The following is a 13,968-nucleotide window of genomic DNA, read 5'->3' as shown; positions in this document are numbered from 1 at the left end:
GTTTTATATGAATTCCATGTTGTACGAGTCACTTAGATTTTACAAATACGTGTGCCGGGCTGTGAACGGCTCACGTATTTGTAAAATTTAAGTGACTCGTACAACATGGAATTCATATAAAACGGAATTATCAACAGTGTTATAGGGGGTCGACTGTATATAATAAAAGTATAGTCAAACTTCCTAACATCAACCATTTAGTTTAAAAGAACGAAAAATGCAACAAAAATAACCTCCACACAACGGCCATTTTTTATGTCGGTGTCGGTGGCCGTTGTTTAGAGGTTTGGCTGTATAAAATCTTTAATTGATTTCAATATAATTTAACTTCTTCCTACGTAAAACTTGAAAGAAAAATTTAATTCCTGTTATATAAATTTATTTCATATAAATGTTTTGTTGTTTTTAAAAATATAAAGTGGGCTATTATCCACCTCATTATATATTTGCTGATATATTAAATAAGAGAGTAAATTAATCAGTAAATTATCTGTAAACTGCTCTCATGCTGAAATCCTTTAATTCCATTAAAATGTTTAAATGATATTCAATTTAAAATTACTCTTTAATTATGGCTATTATTATGAACTGTAGATTATAATAACTTTCTGGATAAATTGCTTGATAAATAAAACTACATTAAAAATTAAAAATGTCTGTGTTTACGCTTAATAATCAAGAACATTAAAGTTTTCAAATTTAAATTTCACAAAATTTCTATCACGAGAATTAATATTATACATTTGGGTATTATTAATGTAAGGAAATAACCAAAATTTCAGAAAATATGCATAAATGGCCAAATATTTTATAATTTTTTAAAATTAAATATTCGATACTTTTTAAGGGAAATTTATCATGTTTTAAGAATTAACTTGTTCTATAGACATTATGCATTGCAACTGCTATTATAATCTGAAAATTCGTACTTTAATAGGGCCTCTGAGAAGCACCCACCAGCGGCTTACCAGGTATAACCATTGAACGCTGGTAATTATACGTGGGTTCGAGCCTCGACAGGGCTTCTGAAAGGCCCCACTCGTTTCAGAGTGGACAAAACCATTGAACGCTGGTAGTTGTATGTTGGTTCGAGCCTCGTCAGGGCTTCTGAAAGGCCTCACTCGTTTCAGAGCGGACAAAACCATTGAACACCGGTAGTTGAACATGGGTTAAACATGAGCTTTGTCAGGGCTTCTGAGAGGCCCACTCGTTTCAGAGTGGACAAAACCATTGAACGCTGGTAGTTGTACGTGGGTTCGAGCCTCGACAGGGCGTTTGAAAGGCACACACTAGTACACGAATTGGATAAAACCGTACACTTATTCGTGGATTTTCATATAAACTGAAACACTTGTTTATTACAAAATCTCAGTTTTTCTGGTAAGCACTTGATATGTTGGAAACGACTGAAGAAATGGGTACATTGTCTGTCTAACATATCCTGTGGAAAAAAGGGCAATTAACTGGGGCCTCCACCAACAGGGACCCCAAAGCAACTGTTATAAGGAAATATTTCCCCAAAAACTTCTCTCGAAGAAAAAAGCCTGAAGTCAACACTGTAGATGGGGGTTCCCTAATTCCAGTTTGTCTGGTCCTCGCTACTGTGAACACACACGTTATGTATACAATTATGCACATAAGAGAATATAAAAAGTGTTCTCATTCATCGATTTACTAAATGATCGATTGATCAAACAATAATCGATTTTTCATTTGAACGTTGGATCTTCCAAGGAGCGATTCATATTTTAGGAAACGTTTCTTTTTAAAATGTATATAAAATAACCTCCAGACGGCGGCCAACTTTCGAACAACGGCCGATTCCGTCAGTGGCCGTTGTTCTCAGGTTTGGCCTGTATATATATATATATATATAATCCGAGGCAAATACTGAGAAATCGGAATCGCACAATTATTAATGTCAATGACAGATTACAAATGATACCAAGTACATGTGATAACGTTGATATTAAATTAATATTATTCTATTTGATACTGTAATAATGATATCAGGGTGTTATTTATAACCTTGATCGATAATATACAATGTAATTCTTTGTTTATAATTAGTTCTTCGAGATTTAAGTTCTTTCTGACATACAGACAAACAGGCGATAAATTTACAACGTATTTTTTAAGCTTATTTTCCAGCAATTTTAACTTAAAAATACCAAAACAATCCGATTTTTCATTGTATAAATTACACAAGTTGAAAGTATTTAGTAAATTAAACTAATATATTAAACTATGTAAGCCAACCTGTGAATGACGGACACTAAAGAAAACATCAAAATGGCTTCTGTTTAGAGGACGTTGTTGCGAGGTGAGCGTTTTATTGTATTAAATCTAATATTTAACAGCGTTAAAGCATTAAAATATTATTTATTTACATGAAATAAGCTATAATTATATATATATATTATATTATATATATATATATTGTTAGTAGAAGGATTCGGTATTTGCCTTTCCTTCCATAATAGTGTTTATGAACAAATGAAACGATTGTGTCAACTAGTGCCATCTATTGAGAGAAGTTATAACTAATGTATAGTGTAGTTGGTGTGTACATTTGTACAGTTATTCTATACAAAAAAAAAAAAAAATACAATCATTTTTTTCAAACCTAAAGCATATTCTAGCGCCTAATTTTACCATATAAATAATTTAAAAAAAAAATTGACGCCTAATTCCGTTTACTTCATTTTTCAATATTGTTATTGATTAAAAAAACAACAACAGCTACTTTAAAGACGAGGAAAAACAATTGTCGAATCGTTGATATTAATGTGTTATTAGTCGCGAATGTGGTGTTATTTTTTATTTTTTATTATTATTATTTTATTGTTTAGATGAGTAGAATGTTGTGCGCCTAGTGCATATTGGTGGCACTAGATGGAGCTACCAGTTTTGAAAGAGTAATAGCATATTGAATGTTGTAGGATTGATTTTTGCGAAATCCAAAATGTTGTTAAATGTAAATTGGAAAATGGCCAACAGCTGTGTCAAGATATCTGTTCAAAATCATTTAAGAGTCAAAATAAAAATTAAAAAAAAACAAACAAATTATTTATAAATTATGCTGTTTGTGTCTTAGTTGCATAAATGACACCCGGTTAATCCGCAGATAAATATAATAGAATATTTAATAAAATACAATGGAAGATATATTCCATTTATACAGTATATAATGGAGGTTTATAGTTAATATTTTACGCCCGAAACAGTAGAGTTATCGCGTAATATAAATATAATACAAGCGTACAAGAGCAATTCGATTATCCGGGGATAGGAAACTTTTGTAGTGGATTTACGATATGTATTCTAGAATTTATCGGCACGTGAATAATCCGCGGATAGATGGATCTAACCGATCCGCATTTATATATATTTATCCCGGTGATATTTTTGTATGCGGAGTTATTCGAGCGTATTTTATTATATTCCGACTTAGATCATATTTTACAAAGTATTCTTTTTTTGGACCGAGTCTCTAACATTGTGACTGACGTAGGGCGTATTTGATGTATTTTATTTCACCATCTGGCAATTTATATCGGACTATTATGCAAAAATAGCGACTATCAGCTTGACGTCTATAGTGGGTGGGGTGATTCCGGACATAGCAAAGATAAATTTTGTAAAAGTGTTTTCTGTCGGATGGCAGTTTCTCATTGCAGTCAGACAATCTATCTGTATTCTGTTATAACGTGGTTTCTCTTACTTGTATTTCTTGATCAATTCGGATAGATATGGCTTTTAAAAATTCCCTAGATTGCTTCCGTGATTGTTTTTTACTGCTTTATCACCATAAATCGCCTTAAATGTTCCGTTTTTCGTCCGATATAGGTTATTTGCACCGTCTTTTTTTTCAAATGAAGGAGAACGATGCGAATAACAGAAGGACCGTTACTGACAACAATACATTTTCCAAATTTTTATTAACTGCACTTCCTTTTTTTTTTCCTAAGATGTGGCCCTATATAAGCTTTTCCGATGCCCGTTTGGAGACGATTGGTGCAGCGAGTATTCTTTCTTACATGAAAATTATCCGGATGCCTAACCTAGCATTCACCTTTTCAACTTTTTTTTTTGTGGGTAAATAAATGATCCGGGCTTTGAATGGAGATTATTGAATCCCCGAAGGATGCCCCTCGTCTATTGTTGCTTTGTCGAGATCGAGACTGTGATCCGAATAAACAAATATAAATGCACAAAATCAACTTAGAAACCGTTACTTTCGAGAATTTTAATTGTCACGACGGTCCTCGCAGCAGAAAAATGTATATATATATATATATATATATACATTTTAATGCGTTTTTTACGAAAGCGCTTATTCTTTTCCATATTTCTTTTCTTACAATTGTCTCTTCCAGAATATTTCGATGTGAAAACTATTTCAACTTATTATTAAAACTTTTAATGGGTAAAAAAAAAAATGAAAATATAGTTGATAAACATCCGGATGCAAAGAATCTAACAACAATGCAACGTATTTTGAGAAAGGTGATTTTATTTCCTTTAATAGTTTCGTTTATGGCTTAAGCAATGACTCAGCCATCTTTGAACAGAATTATTTCTTTGTCGGAAGAGAGGGAGGGAGAAGCTACATTTTAACACTGAATATAAAATGTAATAACTTGCTGCAGTCACGTTTATTCATTTTGAAAATGGGATATGCCGAACTACAGTTTCCCGTTCTGTTTTTATTGCCTTACAACTTTTTTGTTAATCCGAAGTTCGTTTGCCATAAAATACGTCAGTTTGTTGCTTAACAATGACAGGAAAGTTGATTAGGGCAATAAAGGGAATTATGTTTGGCGAAATGTCCATTGTACAATAGGGTTGATATGTCATATATATATATACACACACATATACAGTATTTATCACTATCTAGAGAATGCATGATGGAGTGGTATCGTTGAAATGCAGTCGAAACACATTTTCCATAAGTTTGTGTCACAAAGCGAATATGAAAAATGTTACCGAAGTGATTTTTATACAGTAGTGTTCTATATACGATAATAAAACAGTATATCTTAAGAAAAAAAATGGAATAAAAAAATTTAAACCGAGTTAAAAATTAGATTTATTAATCATCCGAGATGGCTTGCATCATTTTTCCTAATTAAAATTAATATTTATAATAGTTTACTGTACAGGTAACTCAGGGTCTAAATAAAGACTGTTGTAAATATGCGTTAGTCTCCTCTAACCTTATTCTATTGACATTGATGCGATATCTAGAAAGCAAGTTAGTGTTCGCTGAGTAGTCGTCTCGCATCTCTAACCTAAACTCCACTCGTTCATTATTGAACAGCACTCGGAACTTGATAGGGCTTGATAGGTTAATCATAGCGAGAATTTCGTCAATATGTTTATTTCGTCGATACTAAATATATTTTATTATTAAAATTAACGTCGATATTACCTTTCGACCTACATTTAATGTAAAATGAGCTTCCACTGAATTATTCTTGGCGAGGTTCAACGGTTAAGAACGAAAGTTCAACAATCTTCTCTTCGTTCTTCCCATTGAATTTGATATAAAATAAAAGTGACATATTTTGATGGAAGGGGATTTTATTTATAAATTCCGAAAATATTTATCATCATTAAAGTTTTTTCTTTTAAATAACAATAAATATTTATTTATTTTCTTATTTAAATTATTTTTTGGCTGCAATCGAATTTGATTTATTATTATAAAAAGTTTATGAAAGTATTGATATATTATAGCTTCATTTACATTTTTAATTAATGTAACTGAATATATTAAGCGTAAAATCCTCGTATAATATATAAGTAACTTAGAACACAGATTTATAAGCTTAAAAGCTAAATAATCAGTGCAGAGTTAGTTTAACAGTAAAATCTGACCTATGCACTCCTATATTTTCTTTGTGGATCGAAATAATCCCACTCTGATCGATCCTACTCTTCAAACAAACAAAAATAATGGAGAACGGTACAAAAATGTGTGTTTAGAACATGAATTTGAAATGAAGAAAGATAATTTTGTAAAAAAATTTTTATAATATATAAAAGATTTGGAATTTATTGATGGAATAAGGCAACGCGACACAAGGGCGATCTGCCTCCCGGGAGAACTTTCTACGGGAAACTGGCCCTATTCGGGTGTTAAGGGACATACTAGAGGTTTATGAGCAGAAAAGTGCACTTTATGACACAAAAAACAAATTATTTACGACCGAAAGATGGCTGAAAGCAAGTTCGATACCGCTTCTTCTTCTCAATTTCTGTTTCTGGAGGGTGACGCAAGCCAATCGGAGTGATAGTTTGAGAATGTTACCGGAAATTTAGCAGAAAAGAGGACCCGATGTAGCACAATCGAACTAGGAAAAAACAGAAATATATTTTTCTGTCGTAAATGTTTCTAAGCAGAAAATGTCTAGAATATAAAAAGAAGAAACTTTGTTTTCTACATATTTGGATACCGTTTCAACAAATACTTTTTGTTGAGTAAACTTCATTTTTCTTCTTCAACGGATATGACTAGTACGGCATTTGAATAGAAAACAGAAAATATCTAGAAAATATCTAGGAGTTTTCGAGGATGCCGAGTTCAAATCTTCTGGTAGTTTTCAGAGAAATCTGATTGCTTGGTCATTAAAAATTGGAATTCGTCTGTGAATGGCACTTCATATTTAAAATTAGAAAAAAAGATTGTTTTAGATTATCGTTTCAACCAGGAAAATCAATGATTACTTTTCGTTGAAAAACCTCAATCCCCGCCAGCAAGGACCTCCATTTGACCAATGAGAATGAGGTATTACACAGCATGGTAGTAAGCAATAAACTTGTGCAATGGTGTCGGGTTTGAATCTTCTGTTCATTTACCTGGAAATGTGATTGGCTGCCGATTACCAAATTAGAATCCTCCTGCAAAAAACGACTAAATGATAAGATAGGTGCTTTTAGGAAAGATCGAAGTCGAAGTTGAATCTAGAGTCCATTAGCCTCGAGATTTTATTGGTTGCACGAAAGCCAATAAGAATTCACCTGCTAAGAAAGTGGTTAACGAAAATTGTATTTTCGTATGCAACGCAAGTAGAGGTTTAACAGGCTGTAAATTTAAATTTGGAGTACCAGAAGTTAGTAAAGATTGCTACGAAATGTTGATAGTTCTGTCTAGGAAAGGGTTCTGTTATTTAAAAAAAAAATCTGTTAACAAAATTCCAAACTCGAATTCTATAGTTAATTCTAAATACAATATTAAATCTTTATGTCTTTATAAATAAGAGCTCGCAAATATATAGGCCTAATATGAAATTACTTCTTATGACAAAACTACCGTCGTCAATTTTTCAGCCGAATTCAAATAAAATTACCTTAAAAATGAATGTTTTTTGCAAGCATGAGCCATTTTTTCCATTGTTTAATTTTTACAGTTTAACTGTGTTGTTTGAACTCAGTAATTATAAAATAAATACAGATATCCCCGCTTAATGTCAGTAAACCGTCCCTGAAAAATCAGACTACAATCATTTTATTAACAAAAACGTCTATTTGTAGGATTAAATTTTTAAATCGTCCAATAACCACATTGCAATTTTACTACACTTATGTTAGATATGCACAAGCTTCCTTCTATTAAACCTTCTTATGGCACCCTTGCGATTCAAAATTCCAGGCTAAATGCATTTCGTTGTTTTTTTTTTACAAAACAATCCCTCTTCATTTACTTTTTCAACTCACTGATGCCCATTTAAAAGATACCTCAACCACCAAATACAAATTTAAAATGGTTACATTATTTTTTCTTTTAAATTTGTATTTGATGGTTGAGGTATCTTTTAAATAACATTGGTGAGTTGAAAAGGCAACTGAAGAGCAGTTATTTTGTTTAAAAAAATCCGGAAATGCATTTCGTCTGAAATCTCAAAAGTGCCATAAGAACGTTTTAATAAAAAGAAATTCGTGTAAACACCTCTCGTATAGTTATTGGACAATTTAAAATAAATGGCATGGTTCCAACAAGAAAATTAAGGATGTAAAATGGTTGAAGTTTGATGATAGATTTCTAATCATCAAATAATTACAGTAATCTTGCCGTTAATAAATAGCATTTGTACTGTACAAAGCTTTATATACAGTAACCTATAATTTACACCCCGTACTGTAAACATTACATCTATGTTAACAAATACAGCTCTTTAAAAGCCTTGTTAAAAAATTAAAAATTTACAGTAAAGAATTGTTACTACGTCAAATGGAGACTTTAAGCTTGCAGAATGCGCTCCTTTCAAGCCTGCATATGATTGTGACATTCTATCAATTTTATTTAAAATGTAACTCGAGACTTGCCGCGTGTCGTTTTGTTAAAAATGCAAAGATATGTGTTGTATGAAGTTTGAGTCTTGAAAAGTAAGAAGTGTTCTACCGAGAAAACATTAATTCTGCCGGAATGCCTGTACTTTAATAAATAAAGCGAATATTATGAGAAAAATGAACTTCACTAATTAATCTAAATAATAAAATTTATTTTGATCGTAATTTTTACTGAAATTACTATTAAGTTATAAGTGTAATTACCTTACTTCTATATTTCCATGTCTATTTTCGTTTCGTTGATATTACATATAATACAATAAATCGCTTTTATTATTGACATTACTATGTTATTTGTAATCGCTTATGATTGTAATTTACCACATTCAATTTGAGTAATGCGAATATTTTATTATATCCGATGAGAAGTTTTATTTGGTATATTTTTTTAAATTAATAAACAATACAATTGACACGAAGGAATGGATTCTGATAAAATAGCCGTTTCCTAAATGGAATAATATTGATAATGGTAAAATAGATTGATGGTCTGTCAAAATTTTGAAAAGATTTAATCCAACTCAATGCCATTCAATTAAATAATATAAAAGCAGTCAATTTGTTTCGATGTTTTTTTCTTACAATAATCTTAAATCAAAATAATTCATTTATTTACTTGTTCATTTAATTTTGAAGAGAAAATACATACAAAGAGAACTGTTTATTAAAAAAACTACTCGTATTTACTAAAAGTAAATCGAAGCATAGAGAAGGAAAGGATGAAAACTATCATTTGATACAGAGTGAATTTTCTGTTAAATTTTGATTTTTACAAGTAAAATTCAATTAAAGAAAGAAAAGTATACTCTACATAATTTCTAAGATTCACAGCTGATTATTTTAAAACTGTTATTTGTTAGACCATGAATATTTACCGTGGGCACTGTTTCCTCTATAGGCCTTTTACTTCTCTCATTTAAAATGTAGGGAAAAATACTGGCCAAGTTCAATATACTAGACTATATAATAATTTACTTATATTATCGCTTTCTCACTAGGTTTTCCAAACATCCAGATTAACCGAGACAAAAACTATTTCCATTTTGAGATAAAGTAGCAGTTATAAATAATATTTTACTATTTTTATTCGCTATGATAAGGCGCTTTTATCAGTCATTTCGGTTGTCAATTGCTACTAACTTAACGCATTCTTATATTAGGTAATAAAACATACACGAGTATAAACTATTTGTTACAATTGCAACTGTAGTTAATTTGTAAAATACTTTATGTAGCCTTATATGCAAATAACGTAAAAATAAATAGGCTATAGATTCAGTCTATCGGATGACCGAGGCAGGGCCGGATTAACCCACTTTGGTGCCCTAGACATTTTCTTCTTAACGGGCCCCCTCCCTCTCCCTCTCCCACAAGAAATAGAGCACACAAAAAACATAAAACAATAAATAAAACAAAACTAAATAATGTGAAAAACTAAAACAAATCTTAAATTTTTANGGACTTTAAAAAAAATAATGTAGATTTTTTTCATAATTAATTAATATAATAATATTGGACACTGTAAACACCCGTAATCGATATTTAATTAGTAGTAATAGAAGAAGAAATCCGTATGATGATAAATATTTTCGAGTAAAATAAGATGTCAAAGGAAAGAGAGAAATGTATACCGGTTTCATCTTTTATGTATTTATGCATTCTGTTATTCAATGCATGTAGACTCTGATGTAAAACATAATAATAATAGAAAAGAAATCTATATAATTTCATCTCGAAATGATTATATAGTATAAAAACAGAGAAAATGTGTTCGGTGTTTCCAAAGCATACAAATGAATAGATAAAAATAAAAACTTCCTGCCTACGTAGAGTAATTATCATATACAAATACATTTTCTTGTGTTATTTTTCGTAGAAATTTTTATTGTCCTTTTAATCGCCTGGGAAAAATAAATAAGTCTAAATTGCAAGATAATAATTAGGTCATACAAATTACATTTGAAAGTAGTAGTTAAAACTCTCTCCTTTTTTTCCTCTCTCCTCTCTCTTTTTTTGTCTCCCTCCCTCTTTCGAATAATTAATCGACAGGAGTAATGTAATCCTTTGTTTTTCTATTTTATTTTATTTTTATTTTCTCTTTCCTCTTAGAAATCCTTTGGGAAATTGGCATAACAGAAATTAATTTAACTTAGTATGTTGTTAAAACATAAAACTAATTATTTTTCTTACAATAATCGTATTTATCTAGAGTTAAATGAAGTTTTGTTGATTTTTTTGATTTTTAGAACAAATTTGGAATGATCGGGGGTGGTTCTTTTCGCTATAAAAACTTATCTAAAGATGAAAAATAATTCTCTAGTTAAAATCAAAAAAAAAAAAAAAAAGGAAGAAGTTATGACAGGCTCGTCCCTGTTTATGGATAATATCTTGGCTCCGAGGCTAGACGATAAATGAATAATTCTAAAAAAACAAAAAAAAAGTCCACCGAGATATTTTATAAATGATAAAAAGTTAAATGGAGTTTTCTGTATTAAATTTCCAATGGTACACCTTAAAAATGCATAGTTACTATAAGAGAAAGTTGGTAAAATCCCACGAAACTCGAATTCAATTCCATTTATTGTGTGAGGACGTAGTTGGCGAGAGTAAAGAGGTTGAGAGCCAGATAGGGCTTCCACCAAATACAACCTGATGGGGTTCTATAATGGAAGAACCTCATTGTGAGTAAGGTAATCGCTGCTGATAGCAGAGACACTGGAGAAATCTGGTCTTCTCAATGGTGATGAAGGAGCAAAATAAATAGGAAAGGCAGTACCGCCAAGTCGTAAAAACCACTAGTATTGCAGAAAAGGGGTAGAGAACTATATCCTGAGTCTGTGGATGATATTGCATCCAAGCTTGTAAATCTTTAGCTAGGGGATATACTCTCTCTGCATATCCTGATTAGTTTGTAACACTCTGAGAAATTTGTGTAGAAATTTAGAAATTTTTACCCATTTGCATTTAATTAAGGTAAAAGGACTAGTTTTTTCTTCTTTTTTTTATTCTTTGTTTTAACTTTCAATCTGTTGAACTATGATTGCATCTCTTTGAGTACTGCAAAAGGGGCGAAGCAAATTGTTTAAATATTGACCTGCCTCCAAGGAAAAAATGACTGCACTGTAAAAGTGACTATAAAACGTCCGGATTTAGCCAACGGATGGTCATAAATATTTAATAAGTACTTCTTCACATATTTATCGAAGCTTTGAGCTATTATGCTTTCCACTATTAAATAAAAGATCCCCCCTTTGCTCGCTAGTATTTCTGTATCAGAATTCTTTGCCGCGAATAATGGTTCGTTAATATTCCTATCTACTTATTCAAGTAAAGTTTTGTTTTTAATTTGATTTTTGCCACTGTTTTCTGTTTAGTAAACCCTTTTTTTTTTATCTCCTCTTTTTCAGGTTTATTTTAAATTCGTCTGAATATTTTAGATGCAGCTGCCTATACTGATATAAAGGCAATCAATCACTAAGACTCCTTTGTATTTTTCTTTGATAAAACGTTTACTGCCATCTATTGCTGCAATTGCACATCTGGAAAAAAATTTCAAATTCGAAAATTTGTTTTTATATAGTCATAAAAATTTTCTTTTTCTTCGAATAAATCATTTTAATATTAAAATAATTTCCATATATAAAAACGACAATAAGATACCGAATTAAATTTTTTTTTATTTCTTTCTTTCAAGGTAAACAAAGAAATGTGGCCAAAAACGTCGGACGATGTGTGAACAACAACCCTTTAAAATCGTAGTAAGTTACCTAATTTGTGGTTCCATTCTTTCGAAATGCATTAAATATGAAATTGCAGGTTTCATTTGTCACTTACCATCGATTCTTAATGATAATTTCCTCGATAAATTAGGAAAATGCTTAAAATAGACGGCATATTCGCGCACCGGAAGTGCGCATTATACACGATATTCGCCGGTTTGTTGTATATCCAAAGGATAGATCAACAAGTAAGAGATTAATGCGCTTGCCAAATGACAATATCAGATATTCTACTTTATTATCGAATGAGTATAAATAGTTAGCATCATCTAAGACCTCCTATAATCATAATAGACTGCCATGTATTTTCCTCCCACTTATTAAGTCTAGCTCGGCAATTTACTCGTCCAATTTTATACGTTTGAATAAAGATACGAACGTTTACCAGGAAGGAAATGAGAGAGAATCGTTGATATAATTAATAGAAATTATTTATAGAAGAATTGCTAGATATTTCGTATAAAATAATATATATATGTAAGATTATTTTGCGAAACGAATTTGTGTCACATAAAAAGTAATAACAACAACAAGATTTTATTTTGGAACGCATTTTAATAAAATAAATCATGGATTCTATTTTAAAATCGAACGTAATTTTGATAAAACACACTTTGGTGACGTCAATGGCTGTCACGACTGCGGGATCTCGATTACAATAGCACGTGCCGTTACTATGACGACAAGTCAGCCAGGAAAAAAGACACGATTAAATTGGTAACGGTTACCGTAAAATGTTTTTTACCCTCCCCCTTTCTTCTTCTTCTTCCTCTTCTTCTTCTTTCTCTAAATCTTTAATTTTTATAGATTTTCACCATTTTTAGTGGGTCTGTAAACAACAATTAGCTACAATTCGCTTCCGACTAATAATTCATCACACATTCGCTCGGATTTTCCGTAACTTTCGACCTTTCTATTTTACAATTAATTCAAATTTAAACCGTAAATACGGTTAGTAAAATGCCCTCCCCCTTCAAAAAATACGGTTAAAATTTCATTACTCAACATTCAAAATTAATATTATAGAAATTATATTTAACTTGTAATGAATTTTAAATTAAAAAATATTTATTAATATCGTAATGAATAATAACTTTTTTCTGTTTAACTCGGGTAATTTTTATTTAAAAAAAAATTCTTCAGACGTCAAAGTTAAAATACTTTAATGTAATTGGTTAAGAATTTAAATTTTGTGACGTTTATTTAAACGATTTGTCAAATCGTAATCTTATTGGATAAAATTAGAAATTAGATTTAAAATTATTATTATTATTTTTTAAAAATTTGTATTAAATTACTGTATATTATTTAAATTTTAACAGATGAATTTTAACGGGGAAGGATCTCATTCCAACACCACCTATCCCTCCACCAATGGGAATGGTCCATTTTCGCCAGCGACCAACAACGACAAAAGGTGCTTTGGAAGAAAGATCCAACGGCCTGTTCGCGATCCTGGAAGCAATTGTTTGCAATAAAAAAAACAAACAAAAATCACCTGTGATCTTGACAAATCTTCATCACTCTTTGCCTTTCCGTGAGGAATGCCAAACAGCGCACAAATTTCTCTAAACAATTCGAAATCGAAAAGCGGAAACAAGGTCAGTGGCTCCATCTTGTGACTGAAGAAGAACTATTTTTGCATTACACGACCAGGATTCGAAATACAAAATAAAGATTTAAAAATAAAAAAATAAAATAAAAAGTAAAAAAAAAATTATATATAAATATTGTGGTAACTTTGGAATATTTTTCATTAAAATGTGTGTTAATTGTGATCTATGTCAGATAAATTATGCATATAATTATATATATATATTATATTATATAT

General features: G+C 30.8%; 1 protein-coding gene across 1 annotated transcript in view; it reads left to right on the top strand.

Annotated features, from left to right (window-relative positions):
• Nucleotides 1-13,906, top strand: part of LOC111618975 — a 147,063-nt gene extending 133,157 nt beyond the window's left edge. The window contains exons 4-5 of the mRNA XM_023360601.1: nucleotides 12,053-12,116; nucleotides 13,460-13,906. Of these exons, the coding sequence (XP_023216369.1) occupies nucleotides 12,053-12,094 (42 nt within the window). The 3' untranslated portion in view covers nucleotides 12,095-12,116; nucleotides 13,460-13,906. The remainder of the gene's footprint in view (nucleotides 1-12,052; nucleotides 12,117-13,459) is intronic.
• The last annotated feature ends 62 nt before the right edge of the window (nucleotides 13,907-13,968 follow it).

Source organism: Centruroides sculpturatus, unplaced genomic scaffold (assembly GCF_000671375.1).
Source record: "Centruroides sculpturatus isolate CEXI.00-Female unplaced genomic scaffold, Cexi_2.0 scaffold241, whole genome shotgun sequence".
Lineage (NCBI taxonomy): Eukaryota > Metazoa > Arthropoda > Arachnida > Scorpiones > Buthidae > Centruroides > Centruroides sculpturatus.
Note: the sequence above shows the minus strand (reverse complement) of the source record. Positions and strands in the feature narration are given on the sequence as shown.